Source organism: Schistocerca americana, chromosome 1, assembly GCF_021461395.2.
Source record: "Schistocerca americana isolate TAMUIC-IGC-003095 chromosome 1, iqSchAmer2.1, whole genome shotgun sequence".
Lineage (NCBI taxonomy): Eukaryota > Metazoa > Arthropoda > Insecta > Orthoptera > Acrididae > Schistocerca > Schistocerca americana.
In genome coordinates this window covers 1,202,029,405-1,202,045,447 of record NC_060119.1, presented here as the reverse complement: position 1 = coordinate 1,202,045,447, position 16,043 = coordinate 1,202,029,405, and the positions used below count along the sequence as shown (strand labels likewise).

At 43.3% G+C, this 16,043-nt stretch overlaps 1 protein-coding gene across 1 annotated transcript in view; it reads left to right on the top strand.

Moving 5' to 3' along the window:
• LOC124552202 overlaps window positions 1-16,043 on the top strand; it is a 184,574-nt gene that overhangs the window by 132,327 nt on the left and 36,204 nt on the right. Inside the window, exon 2 of the mRNA XM_047126499.1 lies at window positions 10,433-10,644. Within this exon, the coding sequence (XP_046982455.1) occupies window positions 10,433-10,644 (212 nt within the window). The remainder of the gene's footprint in view (window positions 1-10,432; window positions 10,645-16,043) is intronic.

Here is a 16,043-nt window from a genome sequence, read left to right as displayed (position 1 = left end):
GGAAAATTCTGTAGATATGACAATACGAGGCCCTCGCCAAACTCAGTTTGCGCTCTTATCACATAATATACGGCAGAACTATGGTTGAGTGCACTAGACATGTTCCTTGTATCTAGATTTCCGGAAAGTACTTGACGCGGTACCCCACAGCAGGCTGTTCAAAAAAGTACGAGCACAGAGAATGAGTTCACAGATACGTGAGTGGCTCGAAGACGTCTTAAGCACCCATTATGTTGTCCTCGGTGACGAATGTTCGTCAGAGACAAGGGCATTGTCAGGAGTGCCCCAGGGATGTGTGATTGGACCACTGTTGTTCTCTGTATGCATAAATGATTTGGCGGACAGAGTGGGCAGCGAAATGCAGTTGTTTGCTGACGGTGCTGTGGTGTACAGCAAGGGGTCAAAGCTGAGTGACTGTAAGAAGATGGCTTTCTTGTTGCTGTGATGAATGGCAGCTAGTTCTGCATGTGGAAAAAATGTTAAGTTGATGCGGACGAATAGAAAGAACAAGCTTGTAATTTTCGGAAACAATACTACTAGTGTCTTCCATGACACAGTCTAGTCTTTTACACATCTGGGAGTGACGTTGCAGAGCGATATCAGATGGAGCGAGCACGTGTGACCTGTGATAGGGAAGGCGAATGGACGAATTCGGTTTATTGGGGTAATTTTAGGAAAGAGAGACTCCATATAAGACGCTGGTGCGACTCACTCTTGGGTACTGCTCAAGTATTTGGAATTGGTACCAGATCGCATTGAAGGAAGACATTGAAACAGTTCAGATGTGTCCAGAAAGAGATTTTCGCTCTGCAGTGGAGTGTGCGCTGATGTGAAATTTCCTGGCAGATTCAAACTGTGTGCCGGACCGACACCCGAACTCCGGATCTTTGCCTGTACCAGTACCTCGTCTCCTACCACCCAAACTTTACAGAAGCTCTCCTGCGAACCTTGCTGAACTACCACTCCTGAAAGAAAGGATACTGCGGAGACATGGCTTAGCCACAGCTTGGAGGATGTTTCCAGAATAAGATTTTCACTCTGCAGCAGAGTGTGCGCTGATATGAAACTTTCTGGCAGATTAAAACTGCGTGCCCGACCGAGACTCGAACTCGGGACCTTTGCCTTTCGCGGGCAAGTGCTCTACCATCTGAGCTACCGAAGCACGACTCACCACCGGTACTCACAGCTTTACTTCTGCCAGTATCTCGTCTCCTACCTTCCAAACTTTACAGAAGCTCTCCTGCGAACCTATCAATGATCGCTTCATTTTGACCATAGGACGCAGTCCATGTAAACACACAACACACGTTTATGGAGCCACCACCGTTTGCACAGTCCTAGTTGACAGTTTGAGTCCTAGGCTTCATGGGTTCTGTTCTGCTCCCGGACTATACAATCAGATAAAATGGTGACTTATCCGATCAGGCCACGGTTTTCTAATAGTCTAGGCTTCAAACGGCATGGTCACGATCCCAGGAAAGGCGCTGCAGGCGATGTCGCACTGTATAGCAAAAGCACTCGCGTTCGTCGCCTGCTCCCATAGCTCATTTTTATCAGGTTATGTTTTTGCGTAAATGATGACTACATCTAAGCCCCCAGTAGCGACATCTAGGGAGGATGTAGGCAAACAGATTTCTGGTAGCTACTGCACTCCAGTAGCCAGTTGCAATAACAACTGTTTGGACGATGGGGCCTATTCTACACCTTATTTCAGACCTATGTGACAATGCTGTGCTGATTATATGTCTTGACGATGCCATTACGGCCTTATCACTTTAGGACATGGCGTACAAAAGGTACGTTTTACCGTATTTTATCTGTACATTTCCCTGGTTGTATGATGGTATATTGTGATACGTATTGCTGCATTATGATGAAAGACACACCGCTCACTAGGTGTATATATTTGTATATTGTAGATCTGAGGATCGTTATTACGGACTGAAACCGTAATCGTCCAAAGTATTGATATTGTGATCAAAGACTGGAATAAAAAACATTTGTCAGTATTGGATCACTGCTTGTATACGCGACTATGTCGCAGCTGGTGAAAATAAAGCCACTAGTGTTGCGAATTTGATGTGAACGCTTCCCCACGTTAGTAGGTTTGTAGCTGTAATTCAGCAGACGTACTACACAAAATGTGTAAATATAACTTCGTGACATGCACATATGCATCAATTTCGATTCGAACCCGTCGAAACCAGAGGTAAGAACATTGCGATAAAGACGATGTTCGCACCAGCCGAATGAGAATATTTTGAGACACTGGAGCTATTAACTTCAGTCAAGTTGTTGTTGTTGTGGTCTTCAGTCCTGAGACTGGTTTGATGCAGCTCTCCATGCTACTGTATCCTGTGCAAGCTTCTTCATCTCCCAGTACCTACTGCAACCTACATCCTTCCGAATCTGCTTAGTGTATTCATCTCTTGGTTTCCGTCTACGATTTTTACCCTCCACGCTGCCCTTCAGTACTAAATTGGTGATCCCTTGGTGCCTCATAACGTGTCCTACCAACCGATCCCTTCTTCTAGTCAAGTTGTGCCACAAACTCATCTTCTCCCCAATTCTATTCAATACCTCCTCATCAGTTATGTGATCTACCCATCTAATCTTCAGCATTCTTCTGTAGCAACACATTTCGAAAGCTTATATTCTCTTCTTGTCCAAACTATTTATAGTCCATGTTTGACTTCCATACATGGCTACACTCCATGCAAATACTTTCAGAAACGACTTCCTGACACTTAAATCTATACTCGATGTTAACAAATTTCTCTTCTTCAGAAACGCTTTCCTTGCCATTGCCAGTCTACATTTATTATCCTCTCTACTTCGACCATAATCAGTTATTTTTCTCCCCAAATAGCAAAACTCCTTTACTACTTTAAGTGTCTCATTGCCTAATCTAATTCCCTCAGCATCACTCGACTTAATTCGACTACATTCCATTATCCTCGTTTTGCTTTTGTTGATGTTCATCTTATATCCTCCTTTCAAGACACTGTCCATTCCGTTCAACTACTCTTCCAAGTCCTTTGCTGTCCCTGACAGAATTACAATGTCATCGGCGAACCTCAACGTTTTTATTTCTTCTCGATGGACTTTAATATCTACTCCGAATTTTTCTTTTGTTTCCTTTACTGCTTGCTCAATATACAGATTGAATAACATCGGGGACAGGCACGTAAAAATAACTGGCAAAATTTGTTACACAGCTTTACATTGGCGAAGGTTTCTCCTTGGTCAACGCAAGTAGATGCAGAGTTAAATCGACACCACGTCTGCGAGACGCCTTTAAGGCCTCCTGCAGGTGCAGAAGCGGGTCTTGGTCGGAGTAACCCACCGTCACCTCGTGCTTTGAGCACGGGCGTCCCGGCGGCCATAATAAATGCGTGGCGGCGCGAGTGTTGCATGCAAAGAGGCGGTAATTAACGCGTTCAGCCGGCGGCCCGCTTTGTCGCCGCTAATTAGCGTAATCTCGGCTGACGTCCCGGGCTGCGCGCCGCTCGCGACTGATTACCCGACCTCCGGGTCGCGGGGCGGTCATCTTGAGCATTTCCCTCCGCTCTCTCGAATTTCTTTTTCGTCTTGAAATCTGCTGAAGTCTTCAGTTCTGAAACTAGCAGCGTCTCAGAGTTGGCAGCGTTAAGTATGCGAATTCAAAGAGCGCTAAATGAACTAGCGAACGCAGAAAGGCATCAGCGAGAAACTAATAGAAACACACTAATTTCGTACTGATTTTTAGTTTATTTAGATGCTATAGGTGTTTACTAAGGAGTTTAGTCAATAGGAAAGCAAGTAAATCAAAGGAAAGCTCTCTTGAAGAAATACACGGAGAAGTGGGAAGAACATATGCGAAATGGAAAAATGATATAGCTTGCAGAAAAGCAAATACATTTTTTAACAGACTTAAAGGAACGATATCGGGTACAGTCAAAGACAACCCCAAAGGGGAAAACGCTGTTTGGTGAAAAGATGGAAAGAATACGTTGAGGAATTGTAAGACGAAACTAATTTAATGGAGAATGTAATAGAAAAAGTAGGGGAAGCATTTGGCGAAGCCTGTCAACATACCTGTTTTGAATGTGGCCAGCCCATTCCCAATTTCCTACTGGAAAATTGTGTGGTTTATTGTCTATTACAGGTTTGAGAGAAGAAGAGACCCCGTCACCACTTCCCAAATCCATGAAACAGGATTGTCCCAGAGAGTAAAGCGTTAATCATTTTAACTGCTAAAGACATTTGTAATGCTACAATCAAGATCGAATTTGTAACACCATTCCAGATTAAATCTGCAGAGTAAGAAAATCTTTCAAAAATTGGTTTTTCAAAACCAAACCCACTACATCCCGTTTATAATTTATTGTTCTTGTTTGGTCAATCGAGGCCTATAGTAGAAATAACGTGGCGTAATAGTTTTGACTTTTTCTAAAATCGCAGAGACGTGTCACTACAATTGCCACCTACAAACCATGATTAAAATTTTCGGTGGTTTCTATTAATCACCTCATAGAAATGCGAAGTTGGATTCTCATTGGGGGTCACTGCTAAAATTTTGTCTTATCCATGTCCTTGCTATGCATGAACTTTTTAAAACGTTATATTTCCAACTTTCCTGCTGTTAATTTTTTCACCACAGCAGGGAAAGGCAATCTTTTGTTTAATGCACGACACACTATTTCTCTGAGACGGACTACTGGCTCTCTCACATTTCTCTTGATTTCCCTGCTTGTCCGTAGTGCCTAGAGTCCAAGTTATTCAGCTGTTCTCCTGTTTTGTGGTAATGCAGTCAATCACTGGACTGTACTTTATTATAAGTATTTTGTATTTTATCTCTTATACCCCCGAAAACTACATATTCATTGAAATGTAACGCAACGAACTATAGTAAGCTGCACTTGCTATAAAAACATGTAAAATACCATAAGAGGAATTCAGACGGTTGTCAGAGATACGGGTTCCCTTTTATAGAACTGAGTGGCACCAGTATATGCAAAATACGTTTTATTCTTATTTTCTGCAGGAATTCGTAAGTCCGTAATTTATGATACGCTGAAGTTGCAAACTGCAAGTAGGCCTAATAGCGGTCTACGGCGACTGAAGTAGTTTTGCTATTCATGAGCTGGTTCCAGTAGGCTATACGTTTCCACTTCTGTTCCCTTTATTCGAACAGACCCGGCATTAGAACCAACGAGATTAAATTCGTAATTATATTCAATCGCCTCCCATTTGGGATGCAAATTAGCTCATCCTAGAGGTTCCGTATAAGAGTCCTGGAGAGCAATAGACATCCTCTTTTTGTATTTGGCTTGATTTTTGTTCTTGCACGCGATAAGATTTAGTCAAAGCTACATTGGTATGTATTCCTGGAGTGTGGTACCCTTGAAGCACATTATCTACGAATCTTATAATACCAGGGTTCATAAAACGTATCTAAAATATCAATGTAAGGAGAAAAATCTCGAAAACATAAAGATTTAGTTTTGCAAAAATGCGTGAAGAGGGAGGACGGGACATGAGTGTATTTCACATTCGTTCGTCCCTTTGACATGTTTGCAAATGTATTCATTGCGCTGTGTGAAATATGGAAATATATGCTGCTACTTGGGGCACAACTTTTATTGTAGGTCATCAGATATCTGACCGGTTCGATGCGGTACACCACGAATTCCTCTATTGTGCCAACACTTTAATCTCAGAGTAAACTTCACCCAACGTCCTCAATTATTTGTGGGTTATATCCCCATATTTTTCTTCTCCTACAGCTTTTAACCTTTATATGTCCCTTAGTCATCCTGTTCCTACTTATTTTTAATGTTTCTGAAATGTTTCTGATCTCACCGATGCTGCGAAGGATCTTTTCATTCCCTGTCTCATCAGTACACCTAATTTCAGACATCCTTCTATCTCACACGCATCAAACGACTCCAGAATTACAGTCTCAGAAATATCTTCCCCAAGTTAGAGCCAATATTTGAAAGTAACAGACTTCTTTCAGCCAGGAATGCTATCTCAGTTTTTGCTCGTCTAGTTCACTGTTCACAATCTTCATGCTACCGTTATAGCTCTTCTCATGTCTGCTACTCCTCATTAATCTCGTCTTTATTCGATTTACTACATTAAGAGACGACATTTTATCTGCTGCTTGAAAAGAAGTTTGTTTCAAACAACGAGGCGTTTAGTTGATAGATCCATCTCACAGCTAACAAAGGTCTTTTACAAATAAAAAAATTGGCCACATGCAATAGGACTACAGACAGTTTATCCATTCCGGTAATTGAATATATTGACGACTTTTGCTGTTAACGACATTAATACTGCCAAGATATCGGGCCCAGGGGCTCCAAGACTTTCGAGAACGTTTAAATTTCAAGTCTGATTTTGGATAACAGATCACAAAAGAAATGTTGTTTCGTGTGATACAATTACTAACTGACAATTCCGGATTTTTCACTTTACTTGCAGTGTGGAACATTGTTTCTTGCCAAATTTCATTATTCTAACTCATATAGTGCAGCGCTTCGAAATAAAAATAATAAGCTATGATATATTACATTACACTGAAGAGCCAAAGAAACTGGTACATCTGCCTAATATCGTGTATGTCCCACGCTAGCACGCAAAAGTGCCGCAACAGGAAGTGGCATGGACTGACTCTTCGCTGCTGGAGGGAACTGACACCATGAATCGTGCAGGGCTGTCCATAAATCCGTTCGAATACGAGGGAGTTGAGATCTCTTCTGAACAGCACGGTGCATGGCATCCCAGATTTGCCCAATAATGTTCATGTCTGGGTAGTTTGGTGGCCAGCGGAAGTGTTTATACTCAGAGGAGCGATCAAGGAGCCACTGTAGCAATTGTTGGGTGTCCCTTTATCCTGCTGGAATTGCTCAAGTCCGTCGGAATGCAGGCAATCATACAGGATGCTTATGTACGTGTCAGCTGTCAGAATCGTATCTAGACGTACCAGGCTTCCCCTACCATTCCAACTGTGTACGCCCCACACCATTACACAGCCTCCACCAGCTTGAACAGTCCCCTGCTGACATACAGGGTCAATGGATTTATGAGGTTGTCTCGATATCCATACAAGTCCATCCGCTCGATGCAATTTGAAGCGAGACTCATCCGACCAGTTATCAACAGTTCAACGTCGGTGTTGACGAGCCCAGGCGAGGAGTAAAGGTTTTTATCGTGCAGTCATCAGGGGGACACGAATGCGCTCTCGGCTCCGAAAGCCCATATCGATGATGTTTCAATGAATGGCTCGCACGCTGACTTGTTGATGGCCCAGCATTGAATTCTGCAGCAATTTTAGGAAGGGTTGCACTTCTGTCACGCTGAACGAATCTCTTCAGTCGTCGTTGGTCCCGTTCTTGCAGGATCTTTTTCCGGCCGCAGCGATGTCAGACATTTGATGTTTTACCGGATTCCCGATATTCAGGGTACACTCGTGAAGTGGTCGTACGGGAAAATTCTCACTTCATTGCTACCTCGAAAATGCTGTGTCCCATCACTCGTGCGCTGACGATAAAATGGTTGCCGACTGCAGTGCCGTATTCTGGCTGTTTGCATATCTCTGTATTTGAATTCGCATGCCCATAGCAGTCCCTTTGGCGCTTCTGTGTATTGATATTTGTTTAGGTAGATATGAATAGATTGTTTAGAATGGAATGTTACTTGATTTTATCTCTGCTAGTAAACATCACTTTTAAGAAATCACTGAATAACTGGTAATTACTGGTTGAGAACACTACATGAATCATTCTGGCTCTGCTGGAGGCAATACTAGTGAAATGATGAAACATGACACAGAAAAAGTTTACTCCCTTTTCTAATTAAGCTCAACTCTGCCTTCCATCCCCGTCATTACATGAGACCGGCGAGTGCGTTGGTAATCGACGTTGTTTGGAGGCCAACGACCGATCTAAATTTTATGTAGCTCGCGTAATAACATTTGCCTGTACAATGAGATAAAAATATCGCTAAAATGGTGTCAGGGACGTATGAATTGTAATCTGATTGTTTAAACGGCGAATGAACACTAACAGTGTTCGGCCGTGGTCACGAAATTATTCGTCAGCAACATCTCTGCGATGCAGCCTGAAACTGGACTAAGAAAATGCATAATAAAATCATATACAACATAAATAGCAAGGAAAGGGATTTCAAGTGAAACACGGCAACTTAACGTCAAATTAAGATAATTATTTAACAAAAGCGTTCTAGTAACACACAGTCTGTCTCGATAGCGAAGGACAAACGAGAGAGAGAGCTCCTCGCGTTCCGATTTATTTTATCACTACACAAGCGAAGGTACTTATTACGTTTTGTTTCACAGAGTTTTGTTTACACGTTTTAACTTACACATACGTCTTTGCAAAATAATTCACGAATAATTAAAAATACATCATCTCATTAGAACATCGTCTCTTTCAATTAGTATCAAATATACTTATATATGTAAAATTATTTATAATATTTTACTGCATTAATTAAAGTTGGCGCTACTTTTTTACTTGTTTGTAAAGTAACATTTCAGTAGGTTTCGACGAGTGTGTTTTCGAGTATCAAAACATTTGGCATAAATGGCCGTATGTTTTGACTGCATTCACATAGCAGCTTAAAATTTTTACTCCGCCAAGGGGCCATGGATATTAGTATGTGACATAAATTCGAACATGATATGCCAAACCGTTCCAGAGAAAAAGGGCCTTAAGAGATGGATAGAAAAACACACGGGTAAAAAAAGACACAACATTTATTTTTATTATATCATTAGAAATTAGGAATTTTTGGATTTTTTCCTTTCCTTGTACTGAGAAACCTTAGTACCTGCCAAATTTCATGATTCTAGGTCAACCGGAAGTTTTCCAGTATCAAAATATGTAACATAAATGGCCCTTTCTTTGGATAGAATTGATTTAGATGCTTAAAATGTTTACACCGGTAATTGAAATTAATAAGTCTACCCGTTCCTCAGGAAATGGGTTCTTAACATTCGGATGCACAGAAAGACAAACAGTCGTATGGACAGAACGACAGACGGACAATACAGTGGTCCTGTGTGGGTTTCGTTGTTAGTTACGGAACCATAAAAATGGAATAATGGTGGTTAGTTGAGTGTTTAATGTGCTTCGATGTTTCAAACCACTGCAAGAAAATCAATTTATACTGGCGTTATACGGTAAATCTTGCAGCGTAATACCACAATTACTTTGAAGGTGAAAGCCAAATAGCAGACTATGCCAACACGCTGAAGCTGCGTTACAGTGCGTGGCTGCTTCGTGTACCTCTACCATTTCCTCACCCTTTTTTCCAGTCGCGATTGATGACTATCAATAAGACACGCATGAAATAAAAGATCTCTTATTCTGCTAGTCAAGATAACTTCGCTAGATGTGCGGGGGAAAACTTTATGTATTCCTTGACTTTTATCGCGGGATTTTAACTGAAATCTCTCTGCAATGTACAAAGCTTCTCTTCTAGTGAATGTCACTGGCGTCTGATCTACATCTCCGTGACGCTTCCAAGCTTCCTACAAGAACACCAGACAAAACGCATCGCTCTTCTTGCGATAATCTCTGTGCGCAACATTGTAAGGGTCTCAGTTTGCCCAGGAACCATATTAATGTTATTAGTGTTCAGTATAGGATTACACAGCCAACAGATTGCACATTACTGGTAGGTACACTCATATAGGTTTCGACACCTGCTAGGGGTGTGTCTTCATCGCAATGAAATTGTGATAAATCGTAAAATCACATTGCTAAAATGCAATGGTCAGAATTTACATCAGCTCTCCTCTACATTCTGACCTTTGCTTTTTAGAAATGTAATTTTACGATTTATCATAATTTCATTCTGATGAAGACGTCCCTAGTAGGTGTCGAAACTTCGGTCGATGTACATACCAGTTATATGAAATCAGTTGGCTGTGTAATCCTTTGTTGGAACTAGTATACAGTTGCTGAGTAACAGCCATGTTTAAAACTGTAAAATCTGCGTTCATTTCTCTATTGTGCATAAGATAAAGTGATGGTTAAAGGGCAGGTATGGGGGCGGGGGGGTTAACTGTGTGAGCAGCTCTCATGCAAATTCAGTTAAATCCAAGTGTTACATACACGCCTCCACCCCAGCAAATCACATGGTGGCCATCGAGCAATCTGTCGCACCGCAGAAAGACACGGAGAGGAGTTTATTCATTCAGAGGCCTTGTCAAAGTGGACAGTAAACAACACCTGTCGTTTCGTTACACACTGCCATCCTTGCATCATTACACAGGCGGGTGGACCGTTAATGGCCACCCTCCTATAGTGCGCACGCAGCGCGCGCTCAGCAGTTATCGGGCCCCCTGCCCCCCTGCCCCCTCTGCCCCCATCATTAGTGGTGGAGGCATTAATGCAGCGAGCGCCCGTGTGTTGCACAGCGGCGGCGGCGGGCGCGCTGCAGCTGCGCCGGCTGAGCGTGCCGCAGTACAAGGTGCGCGGCGACATGGCTCTGCTGCAGTGCCTGTACGACCTGGAGGACGACGCGCTCTACTCCGTCAAGTGGTACAAGGACGACGAGGAGTTCTACCGATACGTGCCGCGCTCACACCCGCCGCAGCACAGCTACAAGATCGACGGCGTCAAGGTCGACGTAAGTACCCTGTCTTGTACACTACGTAGTTTCCTTCTTGACAATAAAAAAAAAAAAAGATTCACCTAAAATTCCCAGAAAAATGTGTACCCGTTCTGAAGAAGACCTCTCACAAATTATGGGACTCACCATGGTACGATGCTTTCTCTGCCTCAACTGTACAGATTGGAGGGGTGACAACGTATATAGTCCCTCATATCCGGGGCTGATACAGAACTTTTTTATGGGGAAGGGGACCAGAGGTTATAAGGGTGACCGTGCCCTGTAGGCTTTGTCAGATTGATTTCAAAATAAACTCTCCCCCGCCCCCTCTTCTCTCTCTCTTTCTTTATTTCTCTCTCTCCCCTCTCCCTCCCTCTCTCGCCCTCAACCCTTTCCCATCCGCTTTTTCTCCCTCTGGGGAACACCACAGCAGAAATACCCATTCTACATCTACATCCATAATCCGCAAGCCACCTGACGGGGTGTGGCGGAGGGTACTTTCAGTACCTCTATCGGTTCTCCCTTCTATTCCAGTCTCGTATTGTTCGTGGTATAATGGAATATATAATGGAATGTAGTCGAATTAAGTCGGGTGATGCTGAGGGAATTATATTAGAAAATGAGACATTTAAAGTAGTAAAGGAGTTTTGCTATTTGTGGAGCAAAATAACTGATGATGGTCGAAGTAGAGAGGATATCAAATGTAGACTGGCAATGGCAAGGAAAGCGTTTCTGAAGAAGAGAAATTCGTTAACATCGAGTATAGATTTAAGGGTGAGGAAGTCATTTCCGAAAGTATTTGTATGGAACGTAGCCATGTACGGAAGTGAAACATGGGCGATAACTAGTTTGTACAAGAATAGAATAGAAGCTTTCGAAATGGGGTGCTACAGAAGAATGCTGAAGATTAGATGGGTAGATCATATAACTAATGAGGAGGTAATGAATAGGATTGGGGAGAAGAGAAGTTTGTGGCACAACTTGACCAGAAGAAGGGATCGGTTGGTAGGACATGTTCTGAGGCATCAAGGGATCATCAATTTACTATTGGAGGGATTCGTGGAGGGTAAAAATCGTAGAGGGAGACCAAGAGATGAATACAGATTCAGCAGGATGTAGGTTGCAGTAGGTAATGGGAGATGATGAAGCTTGCACAGGATAGAGTAGCATGGAGAGCTGCATCAAACCACTCTCAGGACTGAAGACCACAACAACAACAACATAGTTCGTGGAAAGAAAGATTGTCGGTATGCCTCTGTGTGGGCTCTAATCTCTCTCGCTGTTTCCTCGTGGTCTCTTCGCGAGATGTACGTGGGAGGGAGCAATATACTGCTTGACTCCTCGGCGAAGGTATGTTCTCGAAACTTCAACAAAAGCCCGTACCGAGCTACTGAACGTCTCTCCTGAAAAGTCTTCCCCTTGAGTTTATCTATCATCTCCGTAACGCTTTCGCGATTACTAAATGATCCTGTAAAGAAGCGCGCTGCTCTCCGTTGGATCTTCTCTATCTCCTCTATCAACCCTATCTGGTACGGATCGCACACTGGTGAGCAATGTTCAAGCAGTGGGCGAACAAATGTACTGTAACCTACTTCCTTTGTTTTCTGATTGCGCTTTCTTAGAATTCTTCCAGTGAATCTCAGTCTGGCATCGCCTTTACCGACGATCAACATAATGATCATTCCATTTTAAATCACTCCTAATGCCCACTCCCAGATAATTTATGGAATTAACTGCTTCCAGTTGCTGACCGGCTATATTGTAGCTAAATGATAAAGGATCTATCTTTCTATGTATTGTCATTCCCTGCAACATGCGTCAATTACCATCAGAGGTAAGTCATCTCTGTCTCACTCCATCAATCACCCTCTTTCTCCGTGTACTTTTCAGCAGCAAGGACCTGTCTCTCGAATGACCTCCTTCATATACATCAGAGATCTGAATAACAGACCCAGCTTCACAAGACAGTTAATGACACATCCAATGAAACGACAGTAAAGTGCGCATTCTTTCCTGTACATGATCGTTACCCTGTTACAACTACAATTATCGTCTTAAAAAGAGCTGCATCCAAAAGGTTAAGACGGATTACGATCATTGCTGGCAAGCAGGCAGGTTACACATACGAAATGGTTACACATTCGGCTTTGAAGGACTGCGAAAGAAGACCAACATCAGTCGCGACCTGGAGCATTTTCTCAGCATGCAATGGCCCCAGTCCTGTGGCTAGGGCCTCCCGTCGGCTAGACCGTTCGCCGGGTGCAAATCTTTCGATTTGACACCACTTCGGGAACTTGCGCGTCAATGGGGATGAAATGATGATAATTAGGACAACACAATACCCAGTCCCTGAGTGGAGAAAATCTTCGACCCAGCCGGGAATCGAACCCGGGCCATTAGGACTGACATTCTGTAGCGCCGACCACTCAGTTACCGGGGGTCGACATGGCCGCAGTATGCTCATATCTATAAGGACGGTGCTAAATGTGAAGCGGATGTGGGATACGCCTTCTTTAGCCCTTCTAGTGGTTTCTGCCAAATGCTTGCAATTCCACTTGAACCTTGTCTCTACAAGACGGAGCTAATGGCCATCAGGGAACCTATTCATTATGGTACCAGACACTGAGGTTCGTCCTGATACTTACAGACTCTCAAAGTGTGCTGCTGAAATTGCAGCATCCCGCGTTTTATAAACAGACCAACAGACGTGTTCTGGAGGTCTTGGCAGCCACTAGAGATGCGCAGACCTTTAGCATTCTCGTCTAATTACTCCGAATTAGACATAATGCCATTCTTGATAATGAGACTGTTGACCGCCTTGGCAAGAGGAGTATTACAGAAGGCCAGTTACGCCCAACAACAGACCCTTACAGACCGGCCGCTGTGACTGAGCGGTTCTAGGCGCTTCAGTCTGGAACCACGCGACCGCTACGGTCGCAGGTTAGAAACCTGCCTCGGGCGTGGCTGTGTGTGATGTTCTTAGGTTAGTTAGGTTTAAGTAGTTCTAAGTTGTAGGGGACTGATGACCTCGAGATGTTAAGTCCCGTAGTGCTCAGAGTCATTTTGTGAAGTCCCTTATAAGGATTTCATATCGACGATGCGATAGACTGTTTATTACTCTTTGAACTGTAAATGGCATGTCCCTCAGCAGTCTACGGGCAGCCATATAACCGATCATCTCTTTTCCACCATGTTTCAGAAATGTCTCTGAGCACTATGGGACTCAACTGCTGTGTTCATTAGTCCCCTAGAACTTAGAACTACTTAAACCTAACTAACCTAAGGACATGACACACACCTATGCCCGAGGCAGGATTCGAACCTGCGACCGTAGCACCATCGCGGCTCCGGACTGGAGGGCCTAGAACCGCACGGCCACCGCGGCCGGCCACCATGTTTCGCCTCGGTGCAACTTCGTAGACGTCATCTGACTTCTATCATTCGAAAAAGGCCAGGACATGCGTGTTACCCCGTGCACCTGTGTCGGTTGAATATTATCACATCAGGACACTGCGATAAGGACACACCGGGAGGAGCGGATCAGAACCACATCGTATTGGCATCTTCCAGGTACATGACTGCACGATCAGACTTGAATAAGAAGTTGGTTGCGAGAGTTTATCCCTCCCCACAAGTACTGTTTTGAGAAATATAACTTGCATTTCTCATATTGTTGTATGATGATACTTGCAATTTTGTACTTCAGCTATTGTTGTACTTATTGAATGTTATACGGTGTTTTCCCCTTTCATGTTTTGTCTTTTAGCATAAGTGCATATGCATTTTTGTCATTATGTTGATGTATCTTGCTGTTTGTAATTCTGTTCCAATGTCACTGTCACCACTGGCGCCGGCTGTCTGGTGTTTATATAACTCCACTTTTATTTTACTTTAAGAGTCTGTCAGTGTGCTAACTTTGCGTGTGTTGTTACTAGCAGAAGTTAGTTTAAGGTAGTTTAAGTAGCGTGTAAGTCTAGGGATCGATGACCTCAGCAATTTGGTCTCTTAGGAAGTCACACACATTTGAACACACACATTTTAATCTCTACCTCCAGTCACAACAGAAGTAGGACTCGTCACTAAAGATTACCTGCTGCCAGTCTCCAGGGCCTCACTTCCGTAGTTGCCAATGACAGGTGAGTCGAACGCAGCGATGCACTGGTGTCAGTGGCCGACATTGTAACGGTTGGCGTGCGACGAGCCCTGGGTTATGCAATGAACTTCTAATGGTATTATCACTTAAGCGCTGTTGTATAGAAGGGAGGAGAGTGCACTGGATGGCCCCTGTCGCTGCCGTTGTATCTGTTCGCGTTTGGCGCACGATCCGTCGGCCGTTCCTCCTGTTGAGGTGTCCAGATCCTACATGTCATGCATGCTAGTCATCCTGTATCCACTGTCGACAGCCACAAAGAATGATGGTGTCTGTGCTACCAATGTGGTGCGCAATACGACAACAGCCACTCAGCCTCAAAAATGATTCAAATGGCCCTGAGCACTATGGGACTTAACATCTGAAGCGCATAGAACCGCTTGGCCACAACGGCCGGCCACTCAGCCTCACAAGGTCGCACGACGTAACCCTTATTGTATACGAGTAGCTGTGCAACCCAGTGTCCAGCTAGTCGTCTGGCCACAGTGATTATCCACGGGATGGTCAAGTGAAGCTGTACCAACCAATGGGCATGACATTACGGCCTCACCCATTTTCTGCGCTTGCAGAAGTATTAATTGGTACAGCTGATGGTGTGCAACATACCCATCCAACTTGCAGTGGATTGGTCGGGTCCTTTTGGGTGCAGTTCCTTTTATGATGATCAGTGTAAATATCTTTCATTCCAGCCCGATCCTCCTCATTTCCCAGAATTCTTATTTGGCTTTGTTTATTTAAATTTCTTTCCCTCGTAGCTCGTTATTACAGCAAGTACCACTGTTACACATGTATATATTTACTTTGTTTTATTGTTGTTATTACTAATATTATTACAAGCTTCATCTGTTTTGTTCCGCTGTTACAACATATTTGTTCCTAGTCAGTATTGTTATTCACTAATAATTTTTATGCTATTACTACCATTTTATTATACCTCATTGTGTTAAAATTATTGACAATTCTTGAGCAACTATGAGTAAAACTAATGCGGTGTGTTTAAAAGTCTGTACAGACTTATGAGATAAGGGTGAATAAGTAAATAAAAAGTCAAAAGTGCCATCATGAAACAAGGCCAAATTAACATATGGTACCATTAGACAGCTAACAACCCTTACATTACTTTTAGGGGCAATAGTCTGGATGGCTGACTGATCTGTTCCCGTAAGCTTAATGAAAAAAGACGCTTACCGCTTACGAAACTTTAATGCACATTCGAATTACAGATTTCGAGTTATGTTGTAGGTCGTCTTCACATTCATATCGAACT